This window comes from Tigriopus californicus, chromosome 12 (assembly GCF_007210705.1).
Source record: "Tigriopus californicus strain San Diego chromosome 12, Tcal_SD_v2.1, whole genome shotgun sequence".
NCBI classification, from domain to species: domain Eukaryota; kingdom Metazoa; phylum Arthropoda; class Copepoda; order Harpacticoida; family Harpacticidae; genus Tigriopus; species Tigriopus californicus.
In genome coordinates this window covers 9,050,872-9,075,886 of record NC_081451.1, presented here as the reverse complement: position 1 = coordinate 9,075,886, position 25,015 = coordinate 9,050,872, and the positions used below count along the sequence as shown (strand labels likewise).

Sequence of the window (25,015 nt, the reverse complement as noted above, 5' to 3'; positions counted from 1 at the left end):
TCAACGACTTGACTTAAAAATGGTTTCTGTTATTATTAAGAGTGGTAAAACATATTGTCTTTTTATTTGAAGCTAGAGACCGCACAGGGATTCACATTGAAACGGATGGGCCAAAACTCAAGCCTTAGCCCCGAAGGCAAGCGAAATCGGAAAAAGAATGGCAGATGAATGTGTTAACATTTTGTGCTGGAGTTTGTCAAGAAGGAGACTGAAAGGAATTCTTTTTGTGAGAGGCTATTTGAAGACAAATGTTTATCGCAAATATTGATTGCTATTTAATCGCACCTTGACCTTTAGTGCAGTAACAATGCTTTGGCGCAAATGCGACCTAAAAAGACTCCATGGGTCTCAATGTAGCAACCTAGGGAAAACTAGTTATTACGTTCGTTCTTGTCGTGATGGCCAATAAAATATGGCATGTTTCGTAAGCTCATGTTTGGTTGTATCCACACTTATCGTTATATCAGTATTCAGCTTTCTTTTGTTATTGACCCCTTCCCCACCAAAGATTGAATACCAATAGCTTTGCAAGAAAGTCCTCGAATTTTGAAAGTTGAAAAATAAAATAGTCTTGCAAATATTGGCCGAAAATTAAATCCCCAAACATGGGTAGACATCATTCTTTCAAGAGGTTAACTTTCATTGAAACAAGAATAAGATTGAGCAATGTATTTTCGTTTTGAGGTAAATGTTATACAAACGGCTACTATTAATAAAAAAGCAGAGCTTTAATTTTGCGAATAATGATTGCACAATATTGAAGCAGTAGTCAATTCCCTCATTGTATTTCAAGTATCTAGGAACAGAAGAAAAAGACCACAACGTAATATCGATACAGGAGCTGACAATAAAGAGGTATAAGATTATACGTGACGTTTTGTTTGACTTCAAAAAGTTTGGAATCCAATTGCCGTCAAGATGTATTCAAACAATGATTTGTGAATAAAAATTAACCAAAGAAAGGGCTTCGTTCAAAAGTGTAGACAAAGCTAGAGCGAGTTTTTATCTTTAGTTTGTCCCTTCACAATCATGTTATAGTTTGACGGCCAAAATAGTACTTGAATTTACTTTAAAGTGATTCAACAGTGTTTTGGACCTGATACAAAGAAAGCTACATCGTTTGCCAATATTTTCTCTGACTTCAAATAGCACTGCCGTCCTCGAATATCATGAGAAAAAAAATTGCAATTGGCATTCAATTGGCATCGTCCTTGGCATTCCTCAGCCATATCTTCGGTAAATTGGCTAAATGTGCCTGACATGAATTCTGTATCTGCTTGGAGGCAATTTAAAATCACGGGAGCACTTATTGACCCATCTTCAGTGACCAATCCGAAATGGCTTGAGAAATGGTGGCAAGTCCCGGATTGCTTCCACGTCCAAGCAATGCATCCGGATTCACTGATTTGACATGTTCTGTGGCATTTACGTGCATCAGCAGTGGTCTGAGAGCTCAAGGGTGATCCAGTGTGTTTCTGATCTTGGACATAATAAGCAGAGAAGTGAACTTCACATCCCTCACTTTCGTTTTCATTCCCAACACAATTCAGACCCGCTCCAATTGGAGTTGGATTGGTACAGCTCCGATACTTGACTCTGGTACCATTGGTGAAGCAGTCACTCCAATCAGACCATAAGGACCATCCACCATCCAGGGTTTCTGAAACACAGAAGCTAAATGTCAGGCCTATCAATGCTTCAAGAAAGAAGCCATGTCCGTAGAGTTTCCTTTTTCTCGTAGGTTGCTTATTTGTAGGGTAATTATATTTTCTATAATATTGGAGTTTATTTTTTCACCATTTTTAAGGTAAAATCTCTTTGGGACCAATTTTTTATGAAATTCAATTTCTTAGAATACGGAAGCAACCTTGCATTTTGGCCCATTTGATGTGGCAACCAAGGTGTTGTATATTTCAAAGCTCTAGTATTTGAACCACTTCAATCAAGACCATGATAACTACACATAATGTACAACACAAATTGTTAGTAACGTTGGCAACTCAAGGGCACAACTTAAGTATAAAGCAAAGCCATATTGGTGAGAGGCGAAACTGAACTTACACCCTGTTGGTTTCGGCAACTACAGTATAGAGGCAGCCGGTCGTTTAGCCCCAAAGTTACAAGGTTGTAAAGAGAACGAATAATGGAATTTCTAAAAAAGCTCACCTAGATTACACATTGTCTTACTTGAAACAAGAATTATTGTATAATTCTTGTATAATTATAATTAATTATTGTATAGTTTTAATTGTAATAATGTAATTCAAAAACTAAAGGAAAACTGGGAATACAGAACTCCTGACCTTCGGTTGTTGTTGTTGTTGTTGTGGTGGTGGTGGTAGTTGTTGTCGTTGTTGTTGAAGTTGTTGTTGTTGTGGTGGTGGTAGTTGTTGTCGTTGTTGTTGAAGTTGTTGTTGTGGTGGTGGTGGTAGTTGTGGTAGTTGTGGTAGTTGTAGTTGTTGTTGTGTTGGTGGTGGTAGTTGTGGTTGTCGTCGTCGTCGTCGTTGTTGTTGTTGTGGTGGTGGTGGTGGTGGTAGTGGTTGTCGTCGTTGTTGTTGTGGTGGTGGTGATGGTGGTCGTTGTTGTTATTATTGTAGTGGTAGTCGGAGTTGTTGGTAGTGCTGTTGAAGTCGTCATTTTAGTTGTTGTTGAGGCTGTAGTTGTAGTTGTTGCATCTGTTGTGCTGGTGATTGTAGTAGAGGTAGTTACAGACATCGGAACTGTTTCAGTCTTTTGCGATTGAACAAAATGGGCTCGTCTTTCACCTTCAATCCCACTCATGTGGAATTTCATGAAGGAACAGGGAGCTGTGGCCCTCGTTGGGTCTGAGTTTATGCCATGAATGGCTATTTCCATACTTGTTCCACAACCTGGTCCACTTATTGAATTGGTAATCCATATACCATGGCTTGCTTTGTGGAACACCGCTCCAAAAAAGGCAAAAATGGGAACTATCCTGAGCATATTCAATAGAGGCGAATCTCCAAATGAACTGATAGTTTGTAACTTGGTTGGTTGTTGTACTATAACTGACGGTCATAAATGACGTGAGATTAATCCTAAAGTATTGCTTATGGCGTTAAGCAACAACGCAATATTCGAATGCAGTTGTCAAAAATGTTGCTTGCAGAAATTTGCAGTTCCTGCTTGTTTATAGTATCTCCGTGGATATTTTTCAAGTTTTGCCATATTTTTTAACAAAATCAAGAATTAAGCTTTAGTCACTCAACTGTTGTGTAAAAATGCAAACTCAGATATGAAAGACCTTGGGTTGCTCATGCCGTGGGAGCTCCTTATTACAGGTTTGCAAACACTCAAATTATGCCAAATGCCTCTCAAGAGGTAGCAATACGTTTTGCAATTTAGCCGTGAAGACACCACTGAAAGAGGAACTGAAACAGATCACAGATCCAACTCAGTTGGGGTACGGGGCACATCGGCAAATGAGGGCTACTTTGCCTTGTGTTCGGTATTCTATGGCAGTGAAGGGGTCGGAGTGAGCTTTAGTAAGGTTCTCCGAGTAGAAATATCCGTGCTAAAGCAATTCCTCAACAAACAGAGTGGATCGCCACTTTTGAAGAGAATCAAATTGTCTCACAACGGAGATTTTCGAATTCTTGAACGCCTCTTCAGCATCTGACTCCAAGAAAACATCCACTCTCTGCAACTCGAACCACCAATGGGAGGGGAGGTTGGCTCAAGGGCTAGTTAAGACAGGAATAATAGATACAGGACATTTCCACTTCCCCGTGCCTTTGAAATATTGCTCCAGTTTGTCTCCTTTTTCCTAATTTTATAAGGGACTATTTTTAATCTAATGGACAACAATATTGCATCCCAGCAGGCAGAGTTAATTCCCAAAGACGAATTGAAGGTCAAAGAGGGTTCAGCCTGGTGGTTACCAACGTTCCCGGTCTTGAGACCAAAGCAGGGGAAAGCGAGACTTGGGCGTGTTCCAGAAGACTGGAGGCATGCAAAAATGTTCTCCCGTTCTCAAATGGAAAGGATACACGGCAACCCAAAAAATATTATTTCCATCTCCCTAACTCCGGTGATGGGGAAGTCATGAAAAGAATGATCAAACAGAAGTTGGTCAGTTACCTAGTTAAGAACAACATTATTTCGGAGGAACGGCATGGATTTAGAATTGGAAAAAAGTCATGCGTTGCAAAAAACACTGATGACTAGACCTACAAAAAAGTTGTTTTTAAGCAGAAATATTGTTTTTTAAAGTTGGGCAAAAAGGCAAAAAAGTTGAGAAAACACGCAGAAAAGTCAAAGCTGGATAATAGTTGTGAAAATGTTCAAAAAGGTGTAAATATGTAAAAACAAGTTTGATCTCGAAAAAACATGCTCGACATTAGGACATGTTTCCACTTGATACAGATGTCAGACATGGTTGTGCACTTCCCAGTAACTGTTTGGTGCTGGGGGTGCTTTGTTCACAAAATAATTTGGGGTCGGATCAAACCCATGAAGACAGATGCAGCTCAAGTGCGACCTCTCTTTTTTCGCAACCTTTCCCAAACCCAAAAAGGAGTTAAATTTGATACATTCAATTCATTGGTAGAGCAGATGTAGAACAGAGTTTAAGTGGCAACAGCTAGACAAATCATAATCTTATTTCAATCATACCAGGGATTACATTGTTTGCAGCGATTAGTAAAGCCAGTGACAACCCAAACAAAAAAATGCTAAAAGATGCTGGCTGAGGAGTTAGTCCGTCTTCTGATTATGTTGCAAAGAAGAAATAAAAAGGTCCCAAACATGGAGCAAGTTAAGAAGTAGGCAGGCAGGGACCAAAATGAACACAAAAAGGCAAAAAATGTCCTCAAATATCAAGAATAGTTAGAAAATAGTCGAAAAAGAGTGAAGAAAGTGGAAAAATAGCTAAAAAATTAGAAATTTGGTTTAAAAAAGATAAGCAGTTTTTTCAGGTTTTGGCATTCATTTCGAGGTCTATTGATTAAACTTCTCGAATTCTTGATGATCGGAACTACTTCAATACAATTCATTTAGACTTTTCAAAGGAGTTTAAGTGTACTCAGCCTGTTCTTGAGGAATCATTGTGACAAAATGGTGTTTGGGGGGTCATTTTCTACAATGAATAAATGTTGGGTGGCCAGACAATGTTAATTGTTGAGTCTCTTCATCATTTTTTTCAACAATCTTCACGTTCCTCCAAAGACAAGCCTTAGGTTGGTTACAAACAAAAAAGTTAGGAGCCATTTGCTTTTATCACATTGTTGTTTAGCTTTAAGCTGATATCAATCTCACAAGGATAGGCCGTGACTCTCGGCATCTCTACAAACGTGCGCCATCCAAAGGTTTGGTTCTGCAAACGCTCTCGCAGATTATGAACTGCATGGTGAAAGGCAGTCCCATAGATAACTTCATATATAAATCGATCAAGGGCGCTGCAATCGCATGTTTTCGTCTCAGCTGTCGCTGGTAGGTAAAATGTTCCATTCAAAGTCAAGATGCTTAGGACAACTATGATTCAAATTTGAATCGTTGACCGCTCATCCAAATTCTGAGTAGAAACCCCTAGTACGACTCCTTATCAAGCAATGGTGGCTCGGCAGCTTCGAAAATTCATCATTTGCCAAGCTTGGCCAATTTTGCTTTTGGCCAATCCTTTAGTGAAGTCATGTTAGGTGAATGAAACGTTCTTTTTTGCATTAATCTTAGCCCCTGAATTTTGTTTGATACATGATCATTAAACGGAAGGAGCAAAAATCTCTTTCGAAATCTAGCATGGGGGCAATTTGGAGTGTTTTGCATTCGGGCAATCATCAAGTTTAAAGTACATAGGGGATTTGCTGACATTAGCTTGAAAGTTATGTACTGGTCAGAACGTTTTTTCCTTATAACCCAGAGTAGGATGCAAAAAGGATTCTAATTGTGATTGATTTTGAAACGGCTACAAAAATGTCGTAGTGTAGTAATATTTTTGGACAAAATTATGGACGGGAACATCTGAAACTTTGATCTTGAAAATGATGATTTCCATTCAGTTTGAATGTCCCGCCTCTATCGCCTTTTCACTTTGACAGGGGTTGCTTACTCCTTTGACTTCTTTTACCCGCACTTTCAACCAATGACGTATCTTGTTTACATTTTGCGTGCATTTTGTGACGTAAGGTCGCTGAGTCCTCATTACTCTCCTCTAGCACGCTTCTTCAAACGGGTTTGAGCAAGCTGTCAAACCACATTTTTTTAAGAACGAAATCTTGAAGGGTTAGGACGGGGCTCAAGTTGCAGGTTTCATGGTTTTGTGGTGGAAACACTCAAGTGAAAGGCAAGGAACAAGCCTGGGTTGAGACTGATCCCCAGAGGTGTCGGAATTACCTTGATCACGTAAAGGTGAGATCATAACGCCCACAGTCAAGAGCATTGTTTGGATTTGAGACGAAATTCCGAAAGCCTCATCATTGCATTGCAATTTCGGATACATTTTGTTGCATTTTCGAGATGTGGTGCTAAACAAGGCCAATCAACAGAATACATGACTTGCTTTGCTAATGTCTGCATCTTTTTTCTTTTGACATGTTACGTGTCTTATGCCCAAAAAAGCAGGTTTTTATTTTCTACTGCACTTTCTACATGTATATTTGTAAGATTCAAAGGTAATTAAAAAAAAACAAGAATAACAAACGTTTCATGGGAGTAATTCAACTTGCCGAAAGCGAGATTTCACGAAATGTCATTGTCCCCTGCTAACCAGCGTCAGTTGACCTGAAAACATGCTCATCCTGTACATTTCCTGTTGAGCTTAAGCATTCTACTAGTTATTTGGTTTTCTATGGGCATTTCTCGTTGAAGTTCTTGGCATACATGTTGACATTGTGGCGTCTGTTTCTTCAAAACCTACAAGATGATTGCTATGATCGAAGTTATTTTACAACCCGGTGCCCAAATCTTCTAATCATATACTGTACGCGCGTCCCTGGAATCACAAAGTTACCACAGCCGTTTTTCTCTGGCAGCCTTGGCCAATTTTTCCGAGGATAATTGATCTAGTCCAACGAAAAAGTTCGGTGAAAGTTCAAAGCAAATCTTTACGGAATGAAATATTGTGGATATTCGAATTATTCAAGAGCCATGTCCAAAACGTGTCAGTTGGAATCGAGGAAAAAATTGGTTTTTTACATCAAGGACAAAAATCATCGAGAAACAAGATCGTTGTTGGCCGAGCACCTTTGGACATCAGCTTTTCGTTGTGTTGCAAGACACAAAACTCGTTGATTCGCGCCATTTTCAGGTGAATTGTAATTCCACAAAGTGTAAGATCGAAGACCTCTTTCAAATTATTATGCTGAAAGCTAACTGTCTTAGATATTTCAAGACATGGAACCCGCCCTCTTATTACTTTGTTTTCAACCTATTCATACTTCATTTTCTCATTCTCCCAAAACTCCTTTACCTGCCATAACGTGGTGTTGGAGTGGGTGTCACAACAAATAAGAATTCATTGCAAAACTTTCAATCCGCTCCACGTGTCATTGTGACTAGTGATTGCTTGATTCTGATTCTTTGCCCAGGAGAAAGGGGGAATGGCTTGGGAGATCCGTTAAGCAAAATACTTTTGACTGTGTAGGGTTGATAAGCATGCACACTTTTTTCAATACCCTGGTTCATATACAACTGTACACCTCCAGAGAAAGCTCGCAAATATCTTTCAAATTACGAGGTCCCCGCCAAATCTAATGCAACAGGAGCTGCTGAGCACACCGGTAGCGAATAACTGATAATTTTTCATCTGGGCCTATTCTTATGCAAATGTAGGCGAGCTCTTAGAAAAACATTAAGGTCGCTCCTGATAAGCCTTGGCAAGGACACTAAAGCAAGGAAACACCACCTTTTTGTGATCACCAAACCTTTCCCGCCAAGAAAGGCTTAAACTTTTGCGGCTGAAATTTTTGACTATCAATTATTGGCATAATTATTGAACAAAATATGTGACTAATATCATTTTCGTAACCATTGGTGGTATGTGCTTAAAACCAGGCATTTAGATAAACTTAAAATGACACATGTCTTAAAGTACAAAAACTGAAAAGTGCTAATTCGATTTTCTTGATAAAACAAGAATTTGCTCGAAACACAATCAACAAATTCTCTTTTGCCAATAATATTATTTGTAGAAAATTATTTCAGAAACATCTTGACCAAATTTCAAGTAATTTGACGCATTTGTTATGAAACTATGGTTCTCACTCTAGGAATGGCCCTCAAGCCAAAAGTAGACATACTGTAGCTCTGGCTACATATTGTTCTTTAAACTCATTAGGATGCTTCATAATCATGAAATGATAATTTGAAGAGATATGGCACCTGTTTTATTTGACTATTTTGGTATTTTGGAAGCTTTTGCAAGAAAAACAATTTATAGGAGTCCAAAGTTCAAATTGAGATCTAGTCTACTGTACTTTGATATTACTCTGTGCCCCTTCAATAATGCCTACCTTTAATTCAAACTTCCTAGTAAGTAGAAATTAAACTCTAAAAAGACAACTCATTCATTTTTCACCAATGCCGCCTGATGTTTTTTTGTCAAATGTGTGGGTTTAGACCAAATTATCAATTGTCCATCCCAGATATTCTAATATGTTAACATTAATGTGCATGCACTTTAATTGCTTATTCCATACATTTCTTTTATATTTTATCAGTGTACATTACCCATCAATTAATAAAATGATTCTTGTTGATTTTCTATCTATGCGTGTCCTTGAGCCAATTTTACGCAATATTTCACTGATTTGAAAGACAAATTGATTGTTTTTTATTAATTTGATGTTCAAGGGTTTATTTATTCTTCTGACTTTCAAAATTAGTTCAGAAATATTTAGTATATGGATGGAGTTGTATATCAAGAAGATCATTATTTAATTAAAAACACTTTTATGTACTATGTTGCATGGATAATCTTGTTTTATTGATACTAGAGTGACTGTCTTGATTCAAGGCAATGGCCTAACTTGGCGGTCAGGGGAAAGCCGTGTCGTTTCCTCTCTTTAGAGTCCCTGGCCTTGGTCGCAGAGCTCAAAAGTAAACAGGTGATTTCCACTAGCCTTGCCACTAGTTCCCTTGAGGATACCCTGCTGAATGGGTTGGTTGCTCCCGAAGGATCTCAGAGAGCCACATTGGTCTCATTCGTTGTTATGATGGAATGTAGAAAGACATTTTCTCATAGGTTTAGAAAAGACATGGATTGAAAAGCCGGACGTTTTCACTATTCTGAAAGGAGGTGTGTCCAAATCGTTCCAGGGATACAAAATCCTATTACAGAAACACCATTCCTTGATCATCATCCTAACCAACGGCTTCTTGAAGCACGGGACTCGCCCAAGTGACCTTATTTGTGGTTCCAGTTACCCCTTCAAGCTAGTCTAGGCTGGCACTCAGCCCAGGAGCAATACTTATCACTCCAAGCTGAAAGCAAAACACGTTGGCGAGATCACACTTCAATCGTCAACTCTCCTTGGTTTCTGATTCAAGAGAGCCTCAATCTTTCCTCAAAGGGAAGGTTCCAAAAACCTTGGACTAACTTTGTAAATCTTCTTAGCGTCTTATCCACCAAGATGATGTCTTTCTTGAGTGGTGGAGACCATATTGGTGTGCCAAATTCAGGGGCCAGTCTGACATATGTGCTGAAGAGCTTAATCATTGTGTCCCTTTTCTGGCTCAAAAAGTCTCCTTGGAACTCCTACTGGCTTGTTTGCTTTCATTGATGCACATGATGACTAAAGACTAAATTTCAGACTTGTGTCAAAAAGAGCACTTAATTCCCGTTGAAATCCTTTCCGAGATTATTTTCTCCTTCAGCAATCAAGCAGTTTCAGGGGGTCCTCTTGAACGGTCAAGCAATGCAAATTCAATTAGCAGGCCCTTGGTCCGAAACCTCCAATCAACTTGCCGTTAAAGAGCCCATTCGCAAAACGCGCCAGACTGAACAAAGTAATTCCAAACGAGGTTCCAAAGGGCGTGTCGTCAGGACCATACGGACCTCTTGTGGAGGTGGAGGAAATGCCAATTGGGGAGGACGTGTTGCCCTCAAGAAGAAATCAGCACTTACGGACAAGGATCTGGACAGGGAACTGGATTCCTACTTGAAAGCCCGTTGATTTGATACCTGTGAAGTATGCCATTTCGTTTAAGATGTGTTAAATTATGGATCTATGTGCAAGTGATATTACATATCATGCAAATATAATATTGAAAAAATCAATCTGTGTCTTGTGATGTTGAACAGAATAGGACACTATTCTAGACATTTTGGGGCAAACATATTTTTTTTTACGAATTTTAACCATAAGATAACCTAAAATCGATGATGTTTGAGCAAATTGGAGGATTTTTGTTATGTTCTGGCGAAATTTAGGATAAGTTTGGGTGGAAAGAAATTCATTGCTACTTTGGCCGTGTCTGACATTGTTTATCCTGGTCCTGGAAACCCATTGCTGAGTGGAGTCCTTCATGTACGGCTGATCCCTCTATACACTACAACAGACCAGCCTGTCGAATTCGAATTTCTAAAATTGCGCCTAATGGCAAAATTATTTCCACCAGATATTGAATGGTTGAATTCATTGTTTGACACGCTTTAATTGTGAACATTCAAAATTCGTTTGATGAAAAGATAATGCTAAAATGAACACAAAGTGTATAGTTGCAAAAACCGATTGCTTTTTATTTTCGTACAGCCAATTTGATTTTGACCCATCAAAGGGTAAAAATACCGCTTTATTGTTATTGATCTTGCCACTATTCTGGATCTCAATTCATAACGGTTGGTGAAACGCAAGTTTGAAGCCCGGTTCTATTTTCTCATGGCATCTTCTCTTCTGTAAAACAACATTGCTTTGTCAATAAACAAAATGCTTTAACGTTTATGCCTTGTTCATGGTTCACATGTCAAATCCACACAAATCCTTTATACGCTAACGTCGTTCGATTCAAACAAGGTGACCAGATCTACCTCCAAAAAGCTAAATTCACCTTATGTGATTGGTTTACTTTTTCATCATTTCTATTCAGGTCAGATGCTTTCCCTCCAAAACCACTTTCACATGAACCTCCTTACATTTTCATGCCTACAAGGTTGAACTCAAGCTTCTATTGGCTCCAAAACGATCACTACCGATCGGGCATGTAGCTAATACTGGTCACCATGCCTTGTAATATTTTCGGGCATCCCGAGAACATAACATGACAGAAGTGGCTGCCAGTGAATACGGAGATCCGGTCAAATCCGACCCATCCTCCCATACCCCACCCAATGTGTCCAGTGAGGTGCGTCCAGAGGCGTGCTACAGCTATGATCCCGATGGACGAGTCACTTACACGGATCCTCAAACCCAATTGGCTTATGTGCTCAATCAGGCTCAAACGGATTGGGTGCTCAAAGATCCGGGAGACGCCTCGGCCAATCCCCCTGAATCTTACGCATCCGATCAACCTGATTATGACTTTGATGGACATACATATGGCTACACAGACGCGAAGGGAACCAAGTTCAAGTGGAACCTGGACACGAAAGAATGGGAACGGCAGGAGAATCAAGGGAACGATGAACCATCAAAAGGTGATTATTTAGTGAATAGACACCATTTGTAGGTCAGAGGTTGGATGTACTTTTTTTCGTGATGCCCTTAATTTCATTTTACGCATTTTGCATCACGACTCAAATTAGACACTCCATGTTAATAAAAGAAAAACGGATTAAATTCTGATCGACCCAGACGTGTGTTTCAAAGGGGAGTGGCAAATGCAGATGAACGAATGTTTTCTCTGTCGACCATCCCTAAATTCCATCAACGACAGGAGTTGACAATGGATCTGTCCAATCTGACCAACCCACTGTACTGCAATAAGACAGATTTTCATGATTTACCTTAATCCACAGATCTAGTAATCTTTGGTGGGATATTGCAATCTAGTCGACTAGAGAATCATTTGACCACTTCATTTTTTTATTCTTCTAACGATTTTTGTGTTGATTTTATTCATGCAGTTTTATGCATTTTACAATCTGACATGATAAGAGCGGCAATAAAGGTTGTTATCATGATTATTATTAGAGAGCGCAATTACCTTGTTGTATTGATAACTTTACTACATATAGAAGCTGCCTTTTCCCAACTAGTAGCTTGATACCCTTGATCAAGAAATCCTAGATCAGGCAAAAACAATCATTGAAACAGTTGCCTAAGTTTCGAAGATTTAGTTCAAAACTCTAAATCTTTTCATCATGCAAAGTTGCAGAAAGGGAGAAGTGCCAAAAGTGTACAGAAGAGAGATGAAAAGACGGGAAATTGAATTGAAAATGAATAAAATCCTCCGAAACGTGGAAATAAAGTCGATTTAAATGGTCCAAAAAGACGTGAGAAATGTTTTGGGTTCAACTTTTTGTAAGGTATACTAATTAAAGCTCCCCCCCGATTTGCGATCATTCACTTTTGCTATTAAATCATTATTCATCTCTCTTTCGTTGGCTCGATTGGAAAGTCACTCTCAGTAGTGAATTATTTGTAAGCACATCAAGAATGGAGTGGTCATTTATTTTCGTGAATTTTCTTGCAGATCCATCCTCATCATCAGAATCCGAAATGGAGAGTGAGACGGATGAGAAACCGATTTCCGAGGAGGAAAAGAAACGGAGGGCCTATCGTAAGCGCAAAGCCCAGCCCGGTTGGGGTCAAAAGGTAATCATTAATCAATGTATCGACAAAACATAATGTCTTCTGTTTAGCTTGCCACAGCTAAGTTGCGATATGATGACTGTTTTTTAGAATTGTATTTTGAAGATATACAGTATGGTGTGTGTTCTGTTTCAAAATCAAAGGGGAGAAAAATTAATACAATTCAAAAAGTCTCTTTTTAACGTAATTTGCGCTTCTACTTCAGTAAGGCGTCGTTCCAAAAATATGTATAATTGATATTTGTTTCATAGTTCATGTACTTTTGTTTAGTGGTGGGGCGAGTTTGGCAAAAGTCGGACTCGTACGAATCCACTGATTTTATTTTATTGTTGGCCGGACTCGAGTCTTTTACTTTGAGTCCCATTTAGCGAAATTTAAAGAAAAAAAGCGATAATTTATTTTGACGAGTCAAGACTCGAGTCCGGCCAATTTCTCCAAATTGGGTAAAAGACTCGAATGCACTCGGGCTCGAGTCTAGGACCCGTCCCAGCACGAATTTTAATGGTTTAGGTATCGCAAACTAATTTAGGTCTTCAAACCGTTTTGGCCCCATTGAAAAATTAATCATAAAAAGATGATTGGTGGATGGAGGCTGAATATTCATGCCTGTTTTTTGAAATTTCCTTGAAAAATCCAGAAATAAAAAGTTTCAATAACGTTTAATTGAATTTGTTAAAATTTTCTGAATTATTTGTTCACTTTTTGAATAATTTTTTACATGTGTCGCCTTTTTGAGAGTAAATATTATACAGATATTTTAACTCTAAAACTTAAATATAACCTTTTTGTAACTGGAATGAGCCTCGGCCAAAAATAGGCAAATGGAGAAAAAGGAAGACAGAAATCCAAAAAAGAGGTTACTCCTGACTGACCTTGCTTTCAGGTTTATCAGAACTATCAGGGCTTAACGTCAACTCGTTAATTTACTTCATATTAAAAAATCGCAAAAATGCTTTTTTTTGCAGTTTCAGGCCCTCTTTTTTTCTTCAAAAGTAACGGTATTGCGTTACTTTTTCTAAAAAGTATCTGTAACGGTAACCAGTGATATAAATAGTCACAGAATCCCGCAATGTTTTTGAACTTTTAGTCGAACTACATGCAAGATCCCGAGAGTGGCGCCCAATTGTATCGCGATGCAAAAGATGGGATGATGTATGAATGGGACCGTGAAAAGAATGCCTGGTTTCCTCGGATTGACGAAGACTTCATGGCCCAATATCAACTCAGTTATGGATTCACACCCGACGGTGAGTGAAATTTGAAATTTCACCCTGAACAAGAACGAGGACGTTAGGCATCGTCTTTTTTTGCCAACTATTAGATACAGAGGCTATTCAAGCGCTCGTTGATGAAAGGCTTGTCCGATCTCACCTTCATTGTTTTCTTAGTAATCTAAGATACATCTATTTCACTTGAACAAAGGGGCAAATGCGTTCTCCTGCAAATCACTGACATTGCTACCTTCGTGCATGTATTTTCCATCTAAAATAGATTTTTTTTTTATTTCAAGGGAAAGCTGAACCCACGCGTCCAGAACCTGAAAAAGAACCAGACGTCCCCGATATTAAGAAGGTTGATGAAGTCCCAGCTGAAGCCAAGAAGCCTAAATGGTTCCAAGAGGACGAAAACAAGACCACCAAAGTGTATGTTTGTGGTCTACCCGAGGATATGACTGAAGAAGGCTTTGTAAAGTTCATGTCGAAATGCGGCATGATCGAGATTGATGTGCGGTCAAACAAGCCCAAAGTGAAATTATACCTAGATAAGACCACTGGCAAGCCCAAAGGCGATGCCTTGTGTACCTATGTCAAACAGGAATCAGTTCAATTGGCCTTGCAAATCCTGGACGGAACCAAGATAGACGAAAGCGAGGTCACGGTGGAGAGAGCCAAGTTCGAGATGAAAGGGGAGAAGTACGATGCCAAATTGAAGCCCAAGAAGTTGCGGAAAAAGGAGTTGGAAGTCCTCAAGAAGAAGCATGAAAAGTATTTAGCCTGGGAAGTGGACCAATTACGCGGAGAAAGGGCCAAAAAGGACAAAGTGATTGTAGTGAAGAACCTGTTTGTTCCCAAGGAGTTCGACAAGGATGCATCCTTGATCCTCGAGTACTCAGATCGACTAAGAGAACACTGTGCTAAGTTTGGGTCCGTCAAGAAGGTTACAGTGTACGACAAGCATCCTGAGGGCGTAGCTCAAGTGTCCTTCGAGTCCCCCGAGGAGGCCGATATGGCCATATCGATGATGCAAGGCCGATTGTTCTTCAATAAACGCGTAATGAGTGCCGAAACTTGGGACGGAAAGACCAAGTACAAAGTCAAGGAGACCAAAGAAGAGGAAGAAGCCCGATTAGCCAATTGGGACAAGTTCCTTCTGGAAAGTGAGGAAGAAGGTGGTGAGAAGGAACAAGAAAAAAAGAGAGATGAACAAATTCAAAATGACTCAAAATGAAAACGGTCGAATCGCCTGGGATACCTTCTCACCCACAAATATTGCTCACCAGACTTGGCAAACTGATGTTTTAATCAAGCCAAATGTCATATTTTGTGCGGATCATATATTCCTTGGACGCAAAGCATTTGTTGCTGTTGATGATGGATAGTGTTAAAAAAAACAAATAGAGGGAAATATACATTCTTCCCAAGCTTTTGGCAAATCGTAAAAAAGACTTCAATTTCTTTTCAGAAGCTGCATGGATGGAACATCTTTCAAAAATTGGAAACTTATCTTTGGATTGGTCCTTCTCGTCATTATCATTCTAACCTTTGCATGCGAACCAAATCAGAGCCTCGACATGGCAAAATATCACTTTGTGAAAGATGATCTATCTCGTGATGTGAGTCAATTTCACGCCAAAAATGGCGAAGTCAGCTTATCTTATGGAACAGTACTACAACTTTTACAAGATGACCAAGACTTTATGAGTGCGTTCTTGGAAGTTCTTCGAAATGGCAACCCTAAGTTCAAGGCCTACTTTTTTGAAACTCCCCCTGTGACTGAGGCCCAAATTTCCCGACCATTTGAATTTGTCATCGTGAACTCGCCCACTTTGGCCCGTGTTAAAAAAAGCGACGTCCATTCCTTCCAAGAACACTTTAACGTGTGTTCCAAAGACGTCGTTCAATTCTACAATCTGCGAAGGGATGCCAAACTAGTGACACCCTGTCCTAAGAATATGCCAGATAACGGAAGTTACGCCCATTTAGCCAAATTTGTTCGTCTGGGTGACGAGATTCAAATCAGAGAATTCTGGCGTACCGTGGCCCAAGCCATGAGATCAAGGGTCAAGGATCAAGGGGATCAGCCAGTTTGGCTTTCTACCTCTGGGTTGGGTGTCTATTGGCTCCATGTTCGATTGGACTCTTTTCCCAAGTATTACACTTTCGACAGATATAAGAACACCGGTCTATGACCTTTTTTCGTAAGTGTTAAGATGTTTCCAAAAGCCTTTACCTTCTTGACATTTTTCTTGTTTTATAAACAAACCTTTGTATAATGTATATACATCAGACTTTATTTTATTGTTATTTTTACGCCATGACATGACCAAGAGTCGCAATAAAAGATTATTATTATTAGATATATTTTACGTGCATAAAGTGCAAAGTGGATCAAATGAACCAAGGCTATACACTGTGACCGTAAAGTTCTCGCACTATAAAGTATAGCGGCATTTTATATTTCTCGCTTCATATGCACTGCTTTTGAAAAAAAGTAGATATTTGTGTAGGCAAAGGGGTTAAGTATAAAGTTCACTCTTTGTCTTTGTTGGCTATGCAGTGTGTCCCAAAATTGAGTTCCCTTCATGAATTTACACGTCTTCAACATTACCTCTTTTGCAAAAGATTCATTTAAACACCCTTGAACAAACTAAAGAATAGTAGCCGCCTTACATATCAACCACAAGATCCGTCATCGGCTTCATGTTTGAGATTATATTTTCAACAGAATACTTAGTTGTTTCGGGCCTCCCGGTTTAAACCCTGTTTAATGTCTAGGCTTGGTATGCAAAATGACTTTCCAGGTTAAAGCCATAACTAATAGCCTTGGGGAAGGCGGATTGGAACTTATCTTTGTTTTAGAGAATGTTCAGATGGCTCAGCAACTCTCCACACTTGGCTCCAATCGAAAACATATGTGTGTACCTCCACAAGGACTTAGTTACTTTGACGGTCGAAATCAATTTCGATGCTCCGAGCAAAAGCGTTAAAAAGTGGGGAGACACATTTTAGCTAAAATTCAAGAAAAGTCCAACCAAAGTGCAACCAATCGAATCAGAAGTCGTATTGAGCTTGGCGTGGCTACCCAGGTAAGCCATAGCCAAATGCATTGAACCTACGCTAACAGTTTTAGAGCAAATAAAAGAGGAGGAACTCAATTTCTGGACACACTGTAAACCAGTTCATGTTCGAATAATTTCCGTTTACGACGTCTTTTTGAAATTGATGATTCCGTGTGGTAAAGTTTGCATTGTCGTGATATATTTGCTAAATTTGATAGACCATAATTGAATCATAGACCCAATTCATATGCTGTCGTCAGAACGAGAGAAAACATCGCGAGATGATAATTATTCTGGTCTGAAAAGTCTGCACCAAGAGCTCTGATTGGAAGTTGAACCGCTCGAATCAACAACCTTACATTCGCTCAGGAATTTTTTCTGCATTTCCTCAATTGATGGAATTACATACTCTCCATTGGGAGATTGAAGTTCGGTGCACCCCGCTATATTTCCCGTCGCTTTCTTGCAAACGTCAATCGCCTTCTGGACAAACAATTCAAAAGGTGGAATGGTGAATCCTCCGTCATCCGTAATTTGAAATATAGAGCAACCCTGATGGTTTGCTTCCGCGTCGTCCATTGTCAAACATTCCTCAAGATAGGGTTTTATTAGGGTCTCAAAAGATGGGAGTTCTTCTCGGTTGATGGATTCATCGTCCAAAATGGTGGCCATGGGTCTTCGGTATTGGCACTGAGCCTCATTGATAACAGCGGCGATAACCAACAGAGAGACAGATCCCACGATGGACCTCATGATTACTTTTTTTCCTATAACGTTCGAAAAAGTATGGCAATAGAACGGATCGAAGCAATTGAGATTCATTCAAATATAACAAGACACTCTGTATAACAATCATTTATAGAAAAAGAAGTATGGAGCAAACAATAACCTACCGTTGTGTTGAAGTGGCAATTGTGAACTTGTGATTCTTAGTATGGAATATGTCATATTTATACTGAGCCTTAATTTGGATGGAAGGCCAAAAGACGTGGCAAGGGCCCAAACACATGCATGTTTTGCTTTGTTCCGACCTTTTTATCGGCTATCTTCATTGTTTGGCATCACATGGCGCCGCACTCATTAACTGAAGGATCACCTCACAATCTTACTCTCAGCAAGGTAATTCAAATCTCCATGTCAATCTTAAATGGCCTCTTTGCTTTTTTATACCCTACACACACTATTTATACCCTCTACATGTAGGTGCCACGCCAGGAAAGAAATATTATCTTTTAACGTCTTGGCCCAAGTTTGGACATCATTTTGAGAATTAACAGTGTAAATATGAGACTTTATATCAATTGATAGATGAGGTCAGAATACTGAAATATCAATTAGGCCACAGAACCTGAATATATTTCCGGTCACTATTAAATACTACGTGTCATTGACTTAGGGTATACAGATTTCTGGTGAATGCCCCAAAATGGCCAGGGAAAGTGGCTTACAATAATTTTGGAAAAGGCATGAAACAATGGACCACATTTTTTGTGAAGCATGAATTTGCTTCACTTGGTATGCCCTATTGAGGTATTTTCTCGCTCCCTAGTCACAATCAATATTAATCATATCTTCACTCTAAGGCATGGCCACGGGTTCACTTACCATTTAATGGTGTGAAAGCAGTAACTTATGTTGTAAGTCAAATACTGCACAGAGGGATGAACTTGGGTGGCCTGGGATCAAATTAGGATTCACAAAATGAAAACTTGGAGACTAAAACCTGCATGCTTAAATGTTTCGATTTCATGGCTTTCAGATGTGACATGATCTTCACAAAGAGATTCACAGTCACTTCATATTACCACGAAGGTCTGAATTCAGACAAGAATAAAACAACCTGGGTAACCTGGGTAAAATGTATTTACCTTAACGAGCAAGTTGATGTCATTTATGCCATACACAAATATGTTTATATTTTTGGTCTAAAATAACGAGTTAGCATAAATTGTCATATCCTATTTACTTTTAAGCGTTACAAAGTTAAACTTTAAAGTGGCTAACTAATGAAAACAGAAAGCCTTGGGATGCCGTGTTGCAATACTCTTTTTATCTTTTTTATCTGATTTATCTGAGGGTATCTGCAAGTATGGGAGTTTTCTTCCCTTTCTCTATCATTTTCATGGCAAACACGTGTGATTCCATTTTCATTGATCTTTTCCAACCTTCATCTATTTGATATTTAGTCAATACTACAATAATACAATACAATAATACAATACTAGTGTTGTGTATAATATGAGGGTAAAACATTTATTGAGTGGACTATCTTGATCTTGTAACTCATACAGTCAGGGCTTGAACCATTGTCGAAAAGAAGTAACGCCTTACAGTTACGGATGCTATTTAGAAACAGTAACGCCTTCTTGTTAGCGACACTTTAGTAGAAAAAGAGGGCCTAAAACTGCAAAAAACCGTTTATGCGGTTTTTTAACGTTTACTAAATGTGACGTGATGTAAATGACTCCCCTGATTATCTATTTAATCTCTTCGGTGGCAAGTAAGTCATTGAACTTAAGACGGAATTGTTTGAAGAATCCTGGAAGGAAACCTTGTCACATTTTTCTTCCCTTGTTTATAAAAGCAGATACAAACTAAACTGGGCTGAAACCACGTTGCGTTACCTTTATATATTCCGTTACTTTTTCAGAAAAGTAATGCGTTTCCGGCAGCGTTACGCAAGCCCTGTCTCCTTTTTGTTATGTCTCCTTTGTGATTGAATCCAAAATTACCTATCAAATTGAGGAAAAATGGAAATGCATGTTTTGGTGGGGATAAAACGTTATTACTTCATTGAACATGACCAATGATGGTTGTTTTCTAAAACCTCTCTAAATTTTCTCCTTGCACGAAGTCTGGATTAGTCGAAATATCAAAAAGTACACGCCTTCTCCAAAAAACAGGAGTGGATCCAGAATACCATTTACTAGCAAGTGAATAGTTTGTGCGAACCTTATAAAAGTGAGGCACACATGGCACTAGTCTAGTGCACTGTATTAAAAGACTACGATAGTGAGGTCAGCGCACCATTGCGGTGGAATTTTGAACCTTTAATTCCGTTCCAAAGCAATGAGCTTACATGGGTCCCAGATCCAAAACAAGCACATTTTTGTAAATGGTTGTGCCTTAAGGGTTAGTTGTAAGGCTAAAATTACTCTCCTGGCATCATCATCTGCAACACCAAATTCAAAACATGTATTTTTCAACAGAAAATGAAGAAAGTGACAGAAGAAGTGGCGTTTAAAGCGGTCAAAGTGCATTTTAGGGTGCCTGAAGGGTAGCAAAAGCCATATAAAGAACCAATATCAATTCGTTGATAGAGATAAATATTGTAAAGCGCTTAAGTGGCAACAACTAAGCACATTACAGTTCTCATTTTGATTATGCCGTCAATTACATTTTTGCGGCCATAAAAAAAAAACATAAAAAAAACCCAAACCAAAAGAATGCGAAAAAGTTGTAGCTGCAGATTTAATCCTTCATCTGATCATGCTGCACAGAACTATATAAAATGGTCCAAAATAAGGTACAAGTTATGTAGGAAATAGGTAACGACCTAACTGACAATTACAAGGCAAAAAGTGTCCTAAAAAGAAACAAATAGTGAGAGAAAAGGTCGAAAAAGTGGAAAAATGGTGAAAAAATGAAAAAGAAGGAAATTTGACTCAATTTTGCTTGCCGACCAAACAGATCAAAAAAGTAAAAAGTTTGTTTGCAGGTTGTGACATTTTTTCAAGGCCTAATTAACATTCAATGCTAATAATAGTGTTTTGCTTGCAAGTAAGTACAATTATTCAAATGTGGCGGAATTTGACGGAAAAGGAATGTCAAAATGGCGGAGCAACTTTTTGAAAACCTGGCAACCCTTGTCTTGATGTGAAAAACTATTGGGCAGGTAGAGAACAAAGAGATTATGTGGTAGGGGTGAGCAAGGACCACCTTGAGGAACACCATTCCTCGACGTAAAGCTGGGCGAAAACCTCGGGCCTTACTTCACAAACCATCTGAGGCCAGTTTTTTAAACGCTCGTACCTCTGAGTTAAGGCTTGGACCTTACTAAGAATGAGCATTTCCTCATCTTTTTGGCCAGTATAGTTTCATACCGGTTAACGTCCAAGCCCCTAACTCCAAGGTACGAGCTCTAAAAAACTGGCCTCTGATCATCTGCAAGATGTTGAACAACACCAAGTCCAACTGACAAGGAATTTCAAGATTCAAAAGCTTCGAGGTCAGATTTCCCCTGTCAATAACATCAAATTCCTGCTTGAAGTCAATCATGCTACGTTTCATGCACTGCACGTCCTGTTTTACGGAAAGTTCTTATCTTTCAAGCCATATTGTAAGGATTAACAATCCAGAAAAGGAAACAGACAGCATTAACTAAAGCCAAAGGACACCAAGGGGTTCTGGCAACATTTTTGGACCTTAATAACCCTATATTGTGCTATTAACGAGCAAAATTCCCCCTGGGTGTAGGGAGGTCATTACTAGATTTCCTAAATCAAAGCTTCTTCATTGTGATGTTGAGGATGGGTATGACAGCGTTCAGAGTGAACCAAATTCGTGCCTTTTATATTCTATCCTTTGAAGGGATTAAGGTCGAGCCACAAAAAAATGATAATTGTCTTTAGCGATATGTCTACACGATCGAAAGTAAGTAACGCTCACTCTCATTGAAATCTTCAACGATTATGGTAAACCGAAAATTTAGAGTATCAATCCTTCGTGGACCTTAGCAACAGAAAGAAGAGATCCCACGGGCAATAACTGAATTATGATTTCGGGAAGAAACGAGATTAAGGACTTTGCGAACAAAGTTATCGGTAAGGATGTCCAAAAAGTGCGTAAAGATTTTGCCAATTATGCAAATAAAAGTGCGTTCAAAATGGCATACTTCGAGATCATGTTCTAATTTTTGACACTAGGGTGAGTTAGAGAGGAAATGTCCCAACAAAGTGAAAAGCTGCATGACGTTGTACGGAAGTTATGGATATAACAAAACGTCTTGCACAAGCACTTATCCATGTCTCGCTCACCTTTTCTCAGGTATTGAAGCCTACTCTCAGGACCACGAGAACCTGATATTGATGGAAATCTTCTCATGGGCATTGATGACTTTGAATAATTTGCCAATGGTTCCTTCAGCTTGACCAGATTGTGGGGATGACTATTACATTTTAGGAGCTTGAAAGAACACAATTTTCTAATTAGTTACGTGTTTGCACCAGGTTTTTTTATTTGGGAATTTAGCTTCTTGTAGCTCAAACTAAAACTGATGTTTATACACTACCAAAGTCTGGGCGGTTTTCACGAGCTGGTCATTGGGTCATCCAGAGTTTCTAGGTACCCTCCCCGTATATAACCTCTGACGGCCAAATAATCTCTGACTTATGCCATTGCCAAATGCTTGTTCAAATCATAAAGGGTGCAAAGAACTAAGCGCTGGAACTCAGGCCCAAAAAGGGACAAAGCTTGCAATTGACTTGTCAAATTCAAGACAGGCTTGCTGAAGAATTTCGTTATGTGTTGATAAATAAATGTCTTATGGAACCTTGTCAAAACCCTTTCCGACGGCTTTTTCTCGGATTTGTACATTCGCCAATTCATCGGCACAATTCAAAATGAAAATTCCAAAAATACTTATTTAGCTGGAGCTGCAGAAAAATGGCCCACATTCATAGAAGAATCATTCTAACGTGTGGGTATGATGACCATTGAGTCTCAAAACCTGGAGTCCTGTTTATCTACCAGTGAAAGGGTGCAAACAGGTAATAATGCTCACTAAATAAGCACAGTACAATATTTGGCGTCTAAGCTTTGTAGAGAAAAGGCCGTCAAGTTTTGGGTTATTCGTGTATTTGATCATCGCCTTTAAAAGCCCAAAATACGAATGCCTCCATCAGGAGAAAACTGGTTTCAAGTCTATAAAAGGGAACGCATTTCCTAGACTAATTGAGTTAGCGAGTTGGTCAGTGACAATCGGATGATTGCCGACACAAGTACTTTAATACTATTTTCATTGATATTCTTATACTTTTCGTTCAACTGTTTTCGTCATCCTTTGTTGATAGGCGCATTGTTTGGACATCATTGCGTAATCATCAATTCAATCTTCAAGTCTTTTTTGTGCGTGAATGTTGCCTAACCAGGAATAAAAGGCCAAAGAGCGCCATTGTACAGTAATGGAGCTTTCATCCATGACATGTTGTACTCAGACCAGTACTGTCAAGCTGGATCCCCACTTAATCTTTCAAGTCAAGATAAGTTGCGTTTTCTGACCCAAAAAACATATAGGGATCAAACTTGGCAGTACTGGTTTGGAATTTTTCGACGCAAACAGATTGATCATATAAATAGACACAGCCCCCCATTCTCCTAATTAGCATCAATGACGGGGTGTACAATTTTAAATCATAAATTCATCAATTCGTCACAACTTTGATATGAAACCTCTTCATGATGTTGCTTGCACTTGAAATTGTATGTAAGGATAAGCATATGAAAATAATAATTTCCAAACATTTCGAAACTTTGGTAAATTAGAGTAGCCATTCAAATACAGTAGTATATTTGGCCTTTTACTACAGGGTGCGGAAGCAAAACCGGGAAGTTTTTTAGATGCGTATCATGATTAAACTTCAGGTTTAAGAGACATTATAATTAAGTTCCGAAGTAATCAGCTGAGTCTCAGCTTTGTTTTGACGGGTTTGATTTTTTGGAGTCTTAAGCAATGGGGGAGCAGTTGCACAAAAAGCAGAGGGTGTCGGATTTGTTAAATGAGGATGTGGCCATTCAGGACATCATAAAAATTGTTAAGGTGTCCCAAACCATGGTTTACAATATCAAGCATTCCAAAGCCATGGGGGAAGGTGTCCAACAAAGGCCAGGATTGGGTGGACACAATTCCAAACCAAAACCGGAGTTTTTGGAGTCTCTGGATAAGAAGATCCGTGAGGATCCAATGGTTTCTATGTGTCACCTTGCCACCAGCTTTGAGGTCAATGAGGGCACCATCCGGAGGGCCGTGCATGACAATTTGGGCACGGCCAGCAATGCAAGGACCCCCAGGCATCTTCTGACTAAAAAGTTGAAACAAAAAAGACTGCTCAAGTGCCAAAAACTCCTGAATTGGATAAAGAGCAAGCCATCAACCGTGAAGAACTTCTCTGAGAAGAAAATTGTTGCTGTTGACCATGTGGTCAACCACAGAAACAATTGTTGGCTGGCAGAGTCAATTGAGGATGTCCAGAGGGTGTACAGGACAAAGCATCCGGCCGAGGTAATGGTCTTGGGGGTGGGGTCATATGATGGGAAGAAGATGCACCCCTACTTCTTTGACCCGGGAGCAAAAGTGGGCACAGATGCCTACTACAAGGTACTGAGGTACCACATGTTGCCATGGATCAAGTCCAACTATCCAGAGGGAGACTATGTGTGGCAGCAAGACAGCGCCCCCAGCCACAACTCCACCTGGTGCCAAATGTTCTTCCAGGAGCACATGGCCAAGTTCTGGAGCAAGGATTTCTGGCCCCCATCATCCCCAGATCTCAACCCCTTGGACTTTTTTGTGTGGCGTGTCATGGAGAAGGAAATCAACATATTTCCTGCAAGACGGCAACCTTGTAGTGCACTTAAACCCGCATTGCTTTGAAAACGTAACACACAGTTTTTTCAACTAGTAAATTTTTCCCAATTTTATGCCAAAGCCTCTATTTGTGCAGCTTTATTTTTGATTTGGAAAGGGCCTGAGAGTGGTGTGCCAGTTGACTGATTTTGTAACCAGCTTTTCTACTTAAAAAAACGTCAAAGAAAACTTCAATTCAGGTTTGGTCAAAAACTTGCTTATAATGCAAATAAATGTGTAAATGAGACGAAACACATACAATGCGCATAAAACAGAAAAATTGCCAATCATGCAAAACAAAATTTGCATCTTTTGCATATCCTTAGTTATGGGTATAGAGGACACCATTAAAAAGGGGCTGAGGCAGGCGATATCAGAACAAAAACTCCCACTGATTTAATTTTT

General features: G+C 39.3%; 4 protein-coding genes across 4 annotated transcripts; 2 read left to right on the top strand and 2 right to left on the bottom strand.

The window, feature by feature from the left end:
• Positions 1-763: 763 nt before the first annotated feature.
• Positions 764-3,038, bottom strand: LOC131891699 (uncharacterized). The gene is made up of 2 exons (XM_059241324.1): positions 2,304-3,038; positions 764-1,660 (listed from the first exon to the last, which is right to left on the bottom strand). The coding sequence occupies exons 1-2, from the start codon at positions 2,962-2,964 to the stop codon at positions 1,080-1,082; spliced, it is 1,242 nt and encodes a 413-aa protein (XP_059097307.1). The 5' UTR covers positions 2,965-3,038; the 3' UTR covers positions 764-1,079.
• Positions 3,039-11,103: 8,065 nt separating this feature from the next.
• On the top strand, positions 11,104-16,284 carry LOC131891455 (HIV Tat-specific factor 1 homolog). Its single transcript, XM_059241040.1, has 4 exons — positions 11,104-11,590; positions 12,589-12,710; positions 13,795-13,954; positions 14,218-16,284. Exons 1-4 carry the CDS (start codon positions 11,215-11,217, stop codon positions 15,153-15,155), a joined length of 1,596 nt encoding a protein of 531 aa, XP_059097023.1. The 5' UTR covers positions 11,104-11,214; the 3' UTR covers positions 15,156-16,284.
• A 645-nt stretch (positions 16,285-16,929) lies between these two features.
• On the bottom strand, positions 16,930-18,048 carry LOC131891454 (uncharacterized). Its single transcript, XM_059241039.1, has 2 exons — positions 17,880-18,048; positions 16,930-17,753 (listed from the first exon to the last, which is right to left on the bottom strand). The coding sequence occupies exons 1-2, from the start codon at positions 17,932-17,934 to the stop codon at positions 17,275-17,277; spliced, it is 534 nt and encodes a 177-aa protein (XP_059097022.1). The 5' UTR covers positions 17,935-18,048; the 3' UTR covers positions 16,930-17,274.
• Positions 18,049-23,716: 5,668 nt separating this feature from the next.
• On the top strand, positions 23,717-24,637 carry LOC131891263 (uncharacterized). The gene has a single exon (XM_059240795.1). It carries the CDS (start codon positions 23,717-23,719, stop codon positions 24,635-24,637), a length of 921 nt encoding a protein of 306 aa, XP_059096778.1.
• Positions 24,638-25,015: the final 378 nt, after the last annotated feature.